The following is a 15,148-nucleotide window of genomic DNA, read 5'->3' on the forward strand; positions in this document are numbered from 1 at the left end:
AGTTAAAATGGGACCAATCTATATATATTATATATGGATTATACAATTTAATCAGGGACAGCCTTGAACCGAGGTTGATGTGTCCATACACTCTCTTCATACACTCTCTGAACATGCATGTATGTATACTGCTGCCAATTGATGATAAGTCAAGGATGTTGAAGTTCTAGACATGGTCAGAATCATCCAGAGACATCGGCACGCATCACAATAACTGATGATTTTGCAGTAACCTGTAACATAAAAAATCAAGCGGTAATCTATTCACAAAATATATTTTCCTGAAAGAAAAAACCTGAAATAGAGCACTATAAACACCAGTGCATATACATCGCTTCTTAACCTTATATATAATCGAGTAAATATATAGGTGACTAAGTGACGGTCATTATAGGCTTCTACGTTCACCATGGGAAATGAAAATATTTCTAACGTCAGGGATTCATTCGAAACCCGATCAATAATATTCTATACAAACTATTTAGGAAATCGGGTCACAATGAAAACAAAACCACCTGATATGTTCAGGAGGAGCCTCATTGATTGGAGCACATTTCCAATGATACCATCTATGGCAATTATCACATTCAATTGAGAATGTGGACTTTTTCTTAGGATTAGCATTGCAGTTTTTGTGGCAGACAGGGCAGGTTTCAGCAACTAACCGAGAAGGGGTTTTTTCAACTTTTGATGACAAAAGATTATCTAGTTTCAATTTTGCTAGGTTTTGGAGGCCTGCATTTCCAGGTTGATCTATAAGAATTTCTAATTCTTTTTCAGAATTGGAATTATTGATTTCTGTAATAGGAGAACTGTTGAGATAATCATCTCTATTATTATAATCGATTACAATAGATTTTTTCTTATGATGATTATGTTCAATACGAATGTGCTTTTGAAGGAATGTTTCACTTGCATATGAATTAATAACCCCATCTGCCCAACAAATAGCACATGAGATAGGTTTCAAAGATGAATGAGAAGTGGATATGTGCCTATCTAGTTCCCTGCGACATGAACAAAGATATGGAGGATTTATTTTGTCTTTAATACAAAAGGAACAGACAATACTTTTTTCAAATAAAACAGACTTCGAGTCATTTTTAACAACTGGTATTGACTTAATATCTTTTGGTTTGGTATCTTTTGATTTTTTTGGTAAGGATGATTTATTCTGACTTAAAATATCTGCTGAAAATTCGATATCATTGCCAGGATCTGGATCAGTGGAGTCTATGGTTTCAATTTCTGATATTTTAGCTTTTTTACCTAGTTTGATAGCAGCATTTTCAACCATAGCAGAAAAGGATACACCTCTGTTAGCAGGTCTAATTATCTTTCGCCCTCCGTGTCTTGCATTCTCAGCATCTTTAGGCATTGTAACCTTAGGACAGTAAGGGTCTATCACTTCAAGTTCAGGAAGGTTTATGGCAACCTGATTGTCCTTGATTGGACCCTCAGCACGCCTATGAGCCATATTGTGAGGTTGTCGTTTGGCAGGTCGTCCGCTTATTAACTTAATTCCACAGTGGCTTTCATTATGTAAAATACTTAGAATGTGCCCTTTCCGAGCAGCATTGATATCATTCGAGCTAGCAATGTGGGAATGATCTTTTAACTTATCAATGAGGGTAGATGAAACAGAAATATTTTGTCGAGTAAAATTGTAAGTTGGCAGAGGCTCCACAATGTGGAATTTATATGCATCAATTAAAGCCTTCGTTGTGGTTATATTGTTTTTTTGGGCAAAACAGGCAAAAAGATGTTTGCAAAAATATGGTTGTCCAATCATTATAAAAGCTTCACAAGTACATATACCTAGTTTCAAATTGATTAAATGGCAATTACCATCTACGTATGAAAGACAATTTTCAGGAACGATTGTAATAACGTAATTGAATAAGATACGACTGGATATTGAATCTAAATTTCCTATGTACCTTCGGCATTTTTTTGAAATGTCATATGAATGTTCCTCGGATATTGATACTTTATCGGGGAATCTTTCTTCTAAAACATCAAGCTGATTGAATGTATATTGAGTATCACCATTGAAAAAATTATCATTATCTTCTAACCTATTTAAGTTCTTTCGTGAAGAACTCTTCACAACAAACCAATTAGTTTCTTCATCATATTTTAAAATCTCATTATTCTGTAATAAATCAAAGGCTCTTTTGCAACACTTTTCTATCTTTTCAAGGTGACGTATATTCTTAACTCGTTGGTCAAGTTGCTTAAATTGGAGATTGTTCATATTTGTCGCTTTGATCTCATCATTAAAAACATTTTCAAACAGTAATCGTACAAAAGATGATATCAGTTTATTTAGGTGTCCACTTAAGTAGACATCATCTATTTGTTTGAATTTGCGCTCAGTAATATTATCAGTTAATAGCAAAGGGTTATTTCTGTTAGATTGGTCTGACTGATAAATTGATTCAGCATTGAATGCATCAGACCAAATTTGGGAATTAAACCAATTCTTCTTTAGGTAATCAATAAATAATGTTTTTGTATCTTGCGACATAAGGTCTAAAGAAATATCATTCTCAATAAAACTAATAAATGAATTGGCTATATCAGTTCTAGAGGAAGCATCCCATGATCTCATAATGCATTTGAAACCAGTTTCTAGAGGCTTGCAAAATAAGCGAAGTTCTTGATTTTCATTCATGAAGCGACGAATACACTGCAGGACATGAAAATTACATAGTACTGATTTAAGATTATTGTCAGATGCTCCTTGCTTTAGACTTGCATCTTTATCATGTTGTACAAAAGGACAAAATCTAGATGTTGATGAACATGGCTTGATTCTGAAAAAACCATTGCCATCATTAAATATATAGAATTCAGATGGATGATTACATTTTTCGTCTTTACATGGTGTATTGGCTAGAACTAACTGGATGGTAGTTGCATGAGTAGCCCCCCCTTCATCACTACTAATTGATGCAGCAGCAATACGTCCTTCATTTTTGTTGTCTGCAAAAGTTACAAATGAAGTTTTGAATTTCCACGAATTGAAATCATGTTTCACGTCAATACCAATGACAGATTGTCCAAAGTTGGATAAATGTTCCAGAGAACGAGGATCAGAGAGAATAATGTGATAATTACGTTTGAGTGTGGCATCCCCTCGTTGAAATAAAAGGACAGATTCATAGTTACCCTCTAATAATTTTTCAGTATTTCTCCAATCAGAACTTAGAATAGGTATTTCGTCTTGAGATTTCATATGTAATTTTATCGAAGATTTATCAATATATTTCAATCTATTTGAAATTTGATCTAGGGTATGGTCATGACCGGCGCCATCATTTACATTTGATACATGAAGGTTATTGTGAGCATTGGTGGCAGAAAGAACCTTCATTGCTGTGGCTTTCATCATGACTCTATTTTCATCCCATCTATCTCTAGTAGATAAATTAGGTCGCTTTTTAATTTGTAAAGGAATATTGTCATGATATTGACCATTAAGTGGTTTGCTGAAGATTCTCCACTTGGATAAATCAGTACTAAATAATACAAGTTTTGTTGCCCAATAACACATAAAATGAGGGTGAATTAATTTTTTTGGCTCAAACTGCTGCCTTAACTTCACAGGACGATCACGTTTATTCTTCAGCTTATAGTTGTAACAGTTGGAACAAAGTGTTTCACCATCAGCATTTTTCCTCCATTTGTTAGACATGGTAATGGAGCAATGAATACATTGTTTATCATTTAAAACAACGTCAATTTGACATGAGGGACAATTAGTGATGTTACTGGACATATTCAACTTTGAAAGATAATATCCACATGATGATTTACAAACTGAAGACTTTGACGAACATTTTATGAGCATTTCTGCAGCCACAAATTGAGAAGTATCCTCAACAATTGGCTCAATAAATTCAAATTTATTATCTAATCTATGGGTTTGCCAATTCTTTTTTAATGTTAAGGAAGCTTTCATCGTTGTCTGGTTACCAACAAATGAAGGCCGCACATTCTTATGCAGACGAACTGTTTTTGTAAAATCAAAAGTGAATCTATCGAAATAATTTTTTGTGTCAGCACCAGTCATTACTTCCCCATTTTCAACCCATTCATCACTAAGTGGATTCTGGTTGTTGAGGTATTTCTTGATAGTGTCAATGGCTACCTGGTCATTTGTACCTTGGTCTGTACAATGAAAACTTTTATACTTCGTCTTACTGCCAGTTGAATGAAAAGCAACTTCAAGATAATGCTTTCCTCTCCTGATGCGATGGGAGATAGTAGTTTTAGAACCATTAATATGGGAAGTTAATGGTTCAGCTGAATTTAGAGTTAATGAGGATTGAGGATTCAAAATTGAGGATGTAGATTCAGGTGTAGATTCATTATTCGAAATTGGTGTAGATTCAGGTGTAGATTTAATAGTCAAAATTGGTGCAGATTCACTATTCGAAATTGGTGTAGATTCATTAGTCAAAATTGGTGCAGATTCACTATTCGAAATTGGTGTTGATTCAGGTGTTGATTCATTAGTCAAAATTGGTGCAGATTCACTATTCGAAATTGGTGTTGATTCATTAGTCAAAATTGCTGCAGATTCATAATTCGAAATTGGTGTAGATTCAAGTGTTGATTCATTATTCAAAATTGGTGTAGATTTAGATTTGGCTGTAGTTAAGACTGATTTGCTTTTTTTAGGGGCAATATAAGAGTCTGACATCTTTAATTCAGAACTAGCTAGTGTATTATTTGACTCAGTTGATCGTTTATGTCTCTGTCTGCGAGATAATCGTGATATCTTAGAGAAAGTAGTACTATTAGCAGTAGGTTGAGATGACTTTGAGAAGAGTTGAGTAATATCAATTAGATGTTTCATAAGCCAATTAATCAATATCAATCTAACAAAATCAGAATAGTTAGAAATGTTCTTAAGATAAGATAATTCATTGGGAGATGAAAATACACTTGAAATATCCTTTTCATAATAGGTTGCAATGCAAGCACCAATTAATGTAGCAGGGCCACAGACAGATGAACATGATTGGAGTGGGTAATAACTAGTACAATTATTACTACATACATGCACTGAATTTTCAGTAACAAAATGAGGATCATGGAGGTGGATATAAACAGGATCAGGGCAATTCAAACCTTTCAAAACAGATCTTAAATGATTTTTAAATTCCCTTGGACAATCCCATGCTAGTGTATCAGCATAACACAGTTTGTTACTTTTTGGGTAAAAAACTGCTAGTGCATAATGATTGGCAACAACATGTCCATAAGAATTTAGAAATACGAAATCGTTTTGGGTGCCAACATGCAGGAAAAAAATTAGTTTATCACAACTTATGAGTGGATTAGGACCGAATCTTTTATATAAATTTGAAACATATTTCTTAGCATCAAATGTAAGTGGCATCATAAATGCATGAATATTACAGTACTGTTCATTTATCATAGATGCAAAAGCATTTAACACAGATCCTTCAAACCATTTTTGATTAGTCATCGTCTGAAGTTCTGATACAGATACGCTATTATTATTACCAACTGGAAATTGTTGAGAGGGTTTTAAGGAAAAGAGCATATTTGAAAATGCTTGAATCTGTTCCCAATCGACTGAATCAGTGGGGCTTAAAGGCTTACTATTTACCCAAAGATTCATGGCAAAAAGATCTTGTTGTTTGGTTTTAGCATAATGTAAGAAAAGAAACCTATTAATCTGATCAATAGAATAGCAGCCTGTATCGAGTCTCACATGGATATTAATGGAAGGGTCACGGACAATCCTTGACTGCATCTGTGCTTTTATGTCCTCCAACTGATTTTTGTGGGGCATAGTGGGGGCATCATCAGCCAAATGACATGAATTAGACATGTCACAAATTCTGAATGACGTGACCTTTGATGGCATAACAGGAGGAATTTTCAAAAACTGATAGTCATTGAGGCACATTTCTGTTGGATTGTAACTAAAATTTCTTCTACATACATGTTCATCATCAGAATCATTCTCATCACTATCATCAATTATGATTGGTTCGATACCTCCACCACCTGTGATACTTAGCTGTTTTTTGTTTTCCATCCAGCTATCTTCCTGCATCTTTAATCTTTCTATCCTTTCTTTCGAACTATCTTCCTGCATCTTTTCTGCTTCCTCTATCGTTCCTTCCGAGAAATTGTCACAAGCCGCGTCCTTTCCTTCTTCCTCCATTGTCCGCCTGAAATACACATTATCAACTCACTTTTTTTAGACATATGAATAGATAGAGTATGAAATTACCCATATAGGCCTAACATAAAACATGGGTATCTCTGAGTCATTTGCATTAAGTCATTTAGATTTGTAGGTACTAAATTAATTGAATTATGTTGTACTTACATTTCAGTATGGTTTAAACTAACATGGTCTAGAAGATCTTTCCAATTGGTGAATTCAACTCCGCAAAAACATGTCGAGTCAGCAGGATCCGTCTGTGGATGAATAACCTAATGTGGAAGAGCACATTAATCTGTTTTTGCTTCAACATCTAAGCAAAAATAACAAAAATGAACCCGCATCTCGCAGAAAGGGCATCAAACTTACATGTTCCACTGACTTCCTTTTTCTGTTAAATCTTTTAGTATTGTGACAACTTCTATTGTAGCATCCCTGAATATGAAAACAAAGCTTTACAGCATAAATCATACCAATACCAATGAATTTCTATAATTTCATTTCGAGAAACATATTACTCACGTTCTTAGTCTGATAAAAAGGAGTAAATAATTGAGGCTTTAAACAAATAGCAACACCAGCCACATCAATTTTAGTCATGTACTGGAAAAAAAAGACAGATTTGTGCATGCACAGCCTTTAGGTAATTGTGAAATAAAAGTGACCAAACTAATATTAAATCATAAGTTCTTGAGATGATATGTACCTGGTCGAATGTGAAAAAGGCTCTTTGATCTTCACAACAGAATTGTTTCCTTGTATGATGCGCAACGTCAAAACTGCTATACTGGATTGAAGGATACAAAAAACTGTTAAAATATATCTAACTTTATAAAGATAAATCACGTACAAATCACTTAGGAAAACAACTTTACCACTATTGTTGAATCATCCCATGCTCTTGCTTGATCATCCTTCAATTTGTTTTTTGCTATCAGCTATCAATATGATTCATTAATTCAATGCAAGGATTTTGAATAAAGTGGTTTCGTATTCAAGTTATAAAAACTAATTGCAAATCATTCATTTTCTAGGATATCAATGCTAAATGATTACCTTTCGTCGATGGACTGCTCTACTTCTTTGCATCTTTTCAATCTCATATGGAAAGTATTGAGGGCACCTGATTAAGAATCATTCATTATTTCCAGTACAATCATAAAATTTATGTAGTTTGCATACCTGGTAATTGGATAAAATAATGCAATTCTACGTACATTTCATCTTCATTTTTCAATAGCAGTAGTTCCATTATCCTGTTATTTATGAACTGATTTCCCTTACGGCTGGGGTGTAACAAGTCAGTCCTAGATCACAAAATTTAGAAAAAAACAAGTTAGTTTAAATCGCGAAAAAATGCACATAACCTACTGGGCTTATTAAAATTAAACGATTACTTACGGTGAAAGGAGATCTCTTGAGAAGTGAAAATCAACGAACTTTACACCAAGTGTAAAGCATTCGCGGTGCAGCATTTCATTGTAATGAAATATTTTTGTGTCAGCATCGAAACTTTAAAAAAGAAAGAAATTTAAAAATCATTACATCGATCATAAATATAGTACTTCAAGAAAAATCTATTCTTGATACTTACTCATCACATCGAGGAAAAAGAGCTGGTACAATGATGGTCCCAGTACATTTATAGAGCAACAATCGAATTAATTCAACGTGTCTTCGCAGAACAATCTCAAGCGGGACATCACGCGTCATATCATTTGTTCCAACATGGACGATTAGTTGTTCCACATTCAGCATCTTCACCTTTTTCAATTCTGTAATATACAACTAATCAGTAACCCAATGAAAATGAACAATATAAATCAGTACTGAACCGAGAAATTACCTTCCATCAATGTTTCAATGGTTCCTCCGGGGCACACGATCCTTGTCCATTCAAATAAGCCTACACCATCTAGCCCAGCATACTTTAAAATGCTGTCTGCTACGAGACCAATATGCTACAAAAAAGATTATTTGTCAGTCTCAGGCCAATATCACAGGGAGGTGTGAGAGAGCACACTGGTTACTGTAAGACCCTACTACATGCAAAAGAAGTGACACATATATGTATATCAATGTGATAGAATTGATTGAAAAAATTGTGCATAATAGTAGCTAGTGCCCAAAAATAGAACACAGTGTTATTGAAGTGAAAATTTCTAAAATCCTCTGAAGCGGTGCTTATTTGGTAGCTACATGGGTATTCTAATTGAATAAGCATAAAGATAAGCGTGCACACACAGTAGCCTATGCATAAACAAGGGCCAGTTTCACCTTCACCTAAAAGTCCTGCAGTGTGAAGACTAACTTGTTCACCTAAACCACCTCTACCAGGCTGTGGAAGGCCTAACATCAGGCACTAAATTAAAAGATTCCTCTAAATCAAATTATCTATAAACATCCTCTTAATTGCAGGCAGACTGATTCAGGGAGGGGTGCAGCCCAAAATAGGGCATACATATCAGTATCATATATAATTAAAAATCAAAAGGGCACCAGATCATCAGAAAACATAATACCTATATTTTGGAAGTAGGCCTACAGAGAACATGTTTTGGAATATAAGCTTTTTAAAAATACTTGTTGATATTTTTAATTTTTCCTTTAAATTTCATTGCGACTTAAAAGTTTTAAGGGGTCTACACCCCTGTATACTCTCCTGATCTGCCCCTGAATTGCCACTTAACAAAATTTCTCAGCTTAATTGTTGGCTAACTAGCTCAGTGAAACTGGGACCAGACCTAATGCATACACCCTCAGTGGCCAGGGCCAGGATTAAACAGTTAGGCTACGTATATAAATAAAGGAATGAAAAGTACTTATCCTGAAATTGGTTAGGCTATCTATCTGCAACAAGAAATACATTTTCATTGACTCTGAATACAGGGAACTACCATTCTTCTGTTTCGAGGCCTTAAAATTTATTGTTTATTTTTTGTTGCTGGATTTGGAATGGTTGTTGGAATATTTAAGGCCTAATGTCTATTTATTAATTGATGAGACCTGTTTTTCTGGGATATTTTGCTTACTTTTTGGGGTACATACCTCATTTATGTCTTAACAGAATGCCAAAAATCGCGGACAACAACTGAATATCTGATATATTTCCAGTTCTGTACCAATTAGATGGATTGGCAAAAAGACTCCTTAAGTCCAGTTTAATGAGAGAGAAAATCCTCCATTTTGTCAAATTTCTTGGATTTGAACATTGTTACCATGCCTACGCCACCCTGATTTAGTTGTTGAGACCCCACAAGAAAAATAACTTCATTTCGTAGGCATGGTGACAATGTAAAAATTCAAGAAATTTCACAAAATGGAGGATTTTCTCTCTCATTCAATTGGACTTAAGGAGTCTTTTTGCCAATCCATCTAATTGGTACAGAACTGGAAATATATCGGATATTCAGTTGTTGTCCGCGATTTTTGGCATTCTGTTAAGACATAAATGAGGTATGTACCCCAAAAAGTAAGCAAAATATCCAAGAAAAACAGGTCTCATCAATTAATAAATAGACATTAGTAGGTGGTAACTGTGTACGGGCAACATAGGCCTATACCCAGTGGCATGGCAATGGCATGCCACTGGGTACCCACTACTGCACTATAGTATACTGCCTACGGCTACTGCGACTGGTGGTTCGGTTGGCAGAAATTACTTGTTAACATGGGGGGGGGGGGGAGGGGGGAAGTAAGCGTGGATGAAGACAAATTAATTTAGCCGAGTAAGTAGCAAGCAAGTAAAGTAGTGGCAGTACAGTAGGCCTAGCGACAATGTGAGTGTGGTGGTAACGTGGCCGTGGTGGCAATAACAAGACTCCAAAACTGGCAAAAGCCAAAATTAAAAAGCCCTGCCGCCGCGCGGTCGCGACGCCTCGCCTGCACCACCGTGTACGATCCTCGCGGCGTTCACCAGTGTTACCCAGTGAGTTTTTTATAATCTTGCAATCTACCTCTTTTTTCAAACCAATATTCCCACCAACTGGTCCGGAGACAAGCTTAACACGTTCGGAAAACATGATTCACAATCTTTTAATCAACAGCCAGCAAGAATACACTTGACAGAAAATTCAAATTCAGCGGTTAACCGTTAAAAGTGAGTTGTTTAGCTGTGGGAGTAACAAAAAGGCGATCTTGATGACGTCACTAGCCATCGACCAAAACAGGCTTTCAACCTTTTGCTGCCATACGTGTAAAGATCGAGTACCCATTATATAATTCATTATTCGAGTACATATCGATGCTTAATGAAAAAAATTATCTTTTGAATCTATCGATTCCAAAATGATTTCTCACGTGGATCGATCGCCCTGAATTGTTTTGTTCCCAATCCCAATCGAAATGTACTTACGTTGGGCCACATCGGGTAACATTTTACAATTGACGTCGATGAGCGGCGGTAGGCTAGGCGCAAATTCACTCTCAATTGTCAAATATGGACGGATTGTGGGTTGGGATAATTGCCGTAAGAGGCAGTAAGCGTGCTCGTTTGAGCAGACAGTCCGGTATCTTCGAAACCATGACCATCAGTTTATTCCTAAAGAACAGTTATCATCGAATGGAAATTACAAATACAAATGATAATGATGATGCGACGATGACGATAATGAAAATGCTAATAATGATAATAACAATAATAATAACGAATAAAACGATAAAGAATATTGATGATAATGATGACGATGATGATAATGTCACTTATGATGATACATCCTCCCCCGGCAGGGATTCGAACCTTGCCACGGTAAGAAACCCTGCCACACTAGACCGAGTGCGCAGCTACATGCGCAGCTTAGATGATGTCATTGTTATGCAATGTTCAAAGTTGTCTGACAATAGAAAAACTCTTCTTGAAGTATTATATAGAAATTTTCCGGAATGCAGGAGGTCCTCAAGTGAGTGTAAATTCAGAATCATTATGTCAACTGTACAGATGGCGTATAGCCTTGGGAAATTTATAAAGGCTTCTTGCTAGATTCAGCTATGTGTATGTATATGACATGATATGACGTTGTTTACTGAATCAGATTTTTTACTTGTACATAGCCTACTCATATGAACCGTCTCGGACTATTGAATCCTAGTCATAGTATAGAGAAACGAGTGTATCTGCCTATCTTATCATGTTTGTACATAGTGCTATAAATTTTATCTGGTTTTGATATATACTATACATGTATTCTTCTTTGTTTTCCTCTTTATTGTAAAAAGCCAATAATGTCATTTGTATATTACGGTGCAATAAAGATTAAATTGAATTGAATTGAATTGAATTATTAGCCAATCACATATCCCGTTTTATTAAAGCCCGGGTTTCCCATTTACAGTTCTTCTGTGAAATGAAATTCACCTCAGCGATTATACAACGAGCAATCTGATTGGTGTCGCAGGTTTTCGCGCGGCAAAGCTGCGCATGTACCTGCGCACCCGGTCTAGTGTGGCAGGGGTTCGTGCCGTGGCTGAGTGTAGCGATGCCATCTGGTTCGAATCGCTGTCGAGGGAGGATGATAGGCCTATAGATCGATTAATAGTTATGTAATAATATTTTCCTCAGTGGGAAGTGATAAGATTACTTTAAACTTTCTGATCGTCTACAACACGCCTGGTTACCTCCAAATAGCATCGCAGAAGGATTTCACGAGGCCGAAAGTTTCTTTTATAGCCGTCTGCATGTGTTGGCTACCCGCTGCAAACTTATTCGCTAACGGCACACCTTTTGCAATCGCGAGGGCTAAACCGGCGTTTAAGGCGTCCAATCCTGATTGGTTCGCATCATCGGCGCATTTCAGAACACGAGGCACTCCACTCCACATACACAGGAAACGTTCCTCGTGCGCTTGAGCTCCTCCTAATGGCAAAAAATAGAACACGAATTGGTACAATAAAAACAAGTCGAACGAATGCGGATCATTTTTGAGATTTCATATTAGGTCAGCTCTTGATTGTCGCGTGGGAAGTCGTACCATTCTACCTGGTTATGGTGCATCCATGTGATTATGGATACACCACCGTGAAAACCGGGTTAAAGCAATTCATTTTGGCTCTATCGGGAATTTCAAAAATACGTGGTTTCAGGTCTTCTTTTTCAGATAATGAGAGTGATATAAAAAAAGCTTTACGGGTTCCAAATTTTAAACAAATTTTAAAGGGATGATATTTTTGCCTTAATAGATACACACGATTTCCACGCAGGCGAAAATTTTCGAAAGATCTTCTATTACGATCAAAGCTTTTACCCGCGCAGAATCCCTGCAATGTCGATATAATGGTTGTTTCTATGTTCGTAGCGTTGAAATCAGCTGAACACAATCATCCACACGCCACTCCTTTTTTGATGTCATCTTCCAGGGTTCGTCTGTCAAAAAAGATTTTGCGATGCAATGACTTATTGTTATTCGTCAATCAAATTCTGTTATTCAAATTACTCACCCGGGGTCGAACACAGGTCTCGTGCGTAGAAAGCAAGCGTGCTAGCCAGTAGACCAAAAAGCCCCGTCCACTCGGCCAGTGGTTATATACAGCTGTTCATGCGTAACACTGTGATCATTTTATCACAGATTCAAAAGAATTTAGCCCAAACACAAAAATGGTGTTCATTTCAAGAAGCTAAGCAGCTATTATCAGAATCATGGCTTGTCAATAAGCGACAAATAGAGTTCTGTATCTTTTTTCTTTTCATACGTTTAGTATCAGCATCAGTATCAGTATCAGTATCTTTTTTCATACGTTCATTATGTTTAGATACAGATACATCGAATACATTTCAAGCATCAATCAATGAGACCAGATTCTAATGCATTGATATTCTTTGTTTATAATATACCTGTGGTCGACACAAAGTGCTTTGCGTAGTTGAGCAGAATCATCAGCATTTGCCGATACCTTCTTCAGGGTATCGATCCAACCGCTCAACTTATTACCGATACAAGGTATCAAACTATCCATGATGCACATAGCTGGAATAGACGCATATAAACGTACATGTAATAACATGTCTGACTTGAGGAAATTGGATCTAAATTTACGAATCATACCCAAATAAGCACGACAAAATGGCAGCACGAAATAACATAGATAGCGCGGTAAATAAAATAAAAATAATTGTCTTGTCGCCCAAAAAAGACGTGAAAAAATGTTTTATTTCGTTGCCCTCAGATTCAGAACCCTGTCGGGAAGGATGAGGTAAACTAATACTGCTAATGCTGCCATTTTACCCTTCCAGTGCGTCTATTTAAGTCAGCACCGAAAGGGTTTATGTTTTTCACGAATATTGCGAAAAACAGAAATTTCCTGAAACATGTTCTACTATCGTTGGAACTAAAAACTAAAATGGCTCGGTTTCACCCACAGGGCATTTTATAGTTTCGACAAGATTGATGATTCAGTTATTCATGAATCCTATGTGCGAGCCGGAACCGAAAGCTACGTTTTTCTATATCTAAAGTATAATTCGGTTGGGCTAATCTATCACTTTTGTTTCTCTATTTACCTTGCATTGCTGGGCTTTGAGTCGTCATCGATTCATTTTCTAGCAAAATAAGATATCCTCACGAAGTTTAAAAAGCAGGAATTAAGGCATGTTCTGTGTCGTTTTGAAACGGGAAATGATATCGCTGCAAATTCAGCTTAGCAAAAAGAGCGAAAACCGAATAACGGCCATGACTAACCGCATTCCATGCATTCATTCAACGATTCAAATCTTACCTCGAGCGAACAAAACCACCAGAATAAAGACGTAAACTTTGAATGGCTCGTGAAACTTCATTCTTCCTAGATTTTTTATCTGGAATGTTAAGAATGGGACTTCCTTAGAATATGAAAACAACTCTGCTAAACGTTTCGCGGTACCTGGTACTCGAATTATTTTATTTCGTTTCTTAAGTAAAAAACTGTCATTTTTGCGATACAAGACGCTGGAAATTCTAACGAACTGAGGAGTACTAGAAATGGCACCCATCGAGACGCAAAAGTGAAAAATCATAGGGCAAGAAATTTTTTCGTTTTTGTTCTGTATTTTTTTTTCGTGCGGTAGCGAAAACGAAAGTTGATTTTTTTAAAATCATGTCGTAAATATGGAAAGTCATAAAGCCAAAACAAATATTCTCGTTTTTACTCGGTAGAAAAAATGAAAGGATTCTGCGCCCAAGCAAAAACGTATTAGCATTGTAAGTTTCGTTTTGGTCAAAAGGAGCGAATGAATCTACTAAATCTATTGAAAGAAAACGAAAGTGATGAGAAAAAGGAAAGAAAATCGAAAGATTATCATGAAAAAAAAGCTGGACGAAAAGGTTTTTTCGTTTAAATTAATTTTTCTCTGTTATGGTCCATTTATAAATGCATCGTTTATTAGTTAGGGAGGAATTCTAAAAAAGTGAAAAATCGAAAGCGAAAATGAAACGGAAAGAAATCGAAAAATTATCACGTATTACAATCATAGATATAATATGTATGCAATTTATCGATCAACAATGATCGTCTGCCATTCAAAACTAGCTGATCTCGAAGCTGTGCGTACATACCTTGCGCGCGATGATAGCTTCAAGGGAGTCCTTTCCTTCTACACTTTAGGAACGAAATTGTAAACAGGTTGCGCAGATTATGAATCAATGTTGCAAAGCGCATTCATCAGAAAACCAGTTTTATTATTTCGTTTTATTATGTTAATGCTGAAATCCATTGCTTCTTTCATTGCAAATACATTTGTTTGCGACTTAACGGTGAATATATCGTTACAATGCTGTTTATGTACATTGATTGATAGCCAGGGAGTAGCCCGTTGGATAACAATAATATTGAAAGGTTGTTTGTAACAAAGCAGTTGGTAGCAGTTTGTGTGTTTTTTTTGGCCAGCACACAGATCACATCGATCATTGTCAACAATCGAAGAAGTCCCACAATTCGAATTTTTCGTATCGATATAATTCATTGAAA

General features: G+C 36.1%; 1 protein-coding gene across 2 annotated transcripts; it reads right to left on the reverse strand.

Moving 5' to 3' along the window:
• LOC141910235 (uncharacterized) lies at nt 1–14,825 on the reverse strand. Of its 2 annotated transcripts, XM_074800952.1 has the most exons (13): nt 11,828–12,060; nt 10,569–10,754; nt 8,061–8,175; nt 7,809–7,989; nt 7,616–7,726; nt 7,432–7,521; nt 7,271–7,337; nt 7,090–7,152; nt 6,921–6,996; nt 6,737–6,817; nt 6,584–6,649; nt 6,380–6,486; nt 1–6,218 (listed from the first exon to the last, which is right to left on the reverse strand). In XM_074800952.1, exons 2-9 carry the CDS (start codon nt 10,578–10,580, stop codon nt 6,988–6,990), a joined length of 648 nt encoding a protein of 215 aa, XP_074657053.1. In that variant the 5' UTR covers nt 10,581–10,754; nt 11,828–12,060; the 3' UTR covers nt 1–6,218; nt 6,380–6,486; nt 6,584–6,649; nt 6,737–6,817; nt 6,921–6,987. The 2 variants fall into 2 exon arrangements, with proteins under 2 accessions (XP_074657053.1, XP_074657054.1); XM_074800953.1 differs by lacking the exons at nt 1–6,218; nt 6,380–6,486; nt 6,584–6,649; ... (4 more) ...; nt 7,432–7,521; nt 7,616–7,726 and adding exons at nt 8,498–9,064; nt 12,454–12,572; nt 13,041–13,173; ... (1 more) ...; nt 13,922–14,000; nt 14,737–14,825 and having other exon boundaries at nt 7,967–7,989; nt 11,828–12,065.
• Nucleotides 14,826–15,148: the final 323 nt, after the last annotated feature.

Source organism: Tubulanus polymorphus, chromosome 8 (assembly GCF_964204645.1).
Source record: "Tubulanus polymorphus chromosome 8, tnTubPoly1.2, whole genome shotgun sequence".
Lineage (NCBI taxonomy): Eukaryota > Metazoa > Nemertea > Palaeonemertea > Tubulaniformes > Tubulanidae > Tubulanus > Tubulanus polymorphus.

Bases quoted from the DNA above. Each gene is read 5' to 3' on its own strand.
- LOC141910235 (XM_074800952.1), bottom strand. The intron at 7,727-7,808 runs GTAAGTATCAAG...TCTTTTTTAAAG, and splicing joins CTTTTTCCTCGATGTGATGA to TTTCGATGCTGACACAAAAA. The intron at 7,338-7,431 runs GTACGTAGAATT...ATTCTTAATCAG, and splicing joins TTGAAAAATGAAGATGAAAT to GTGCCCTCAATACTTTCCAT.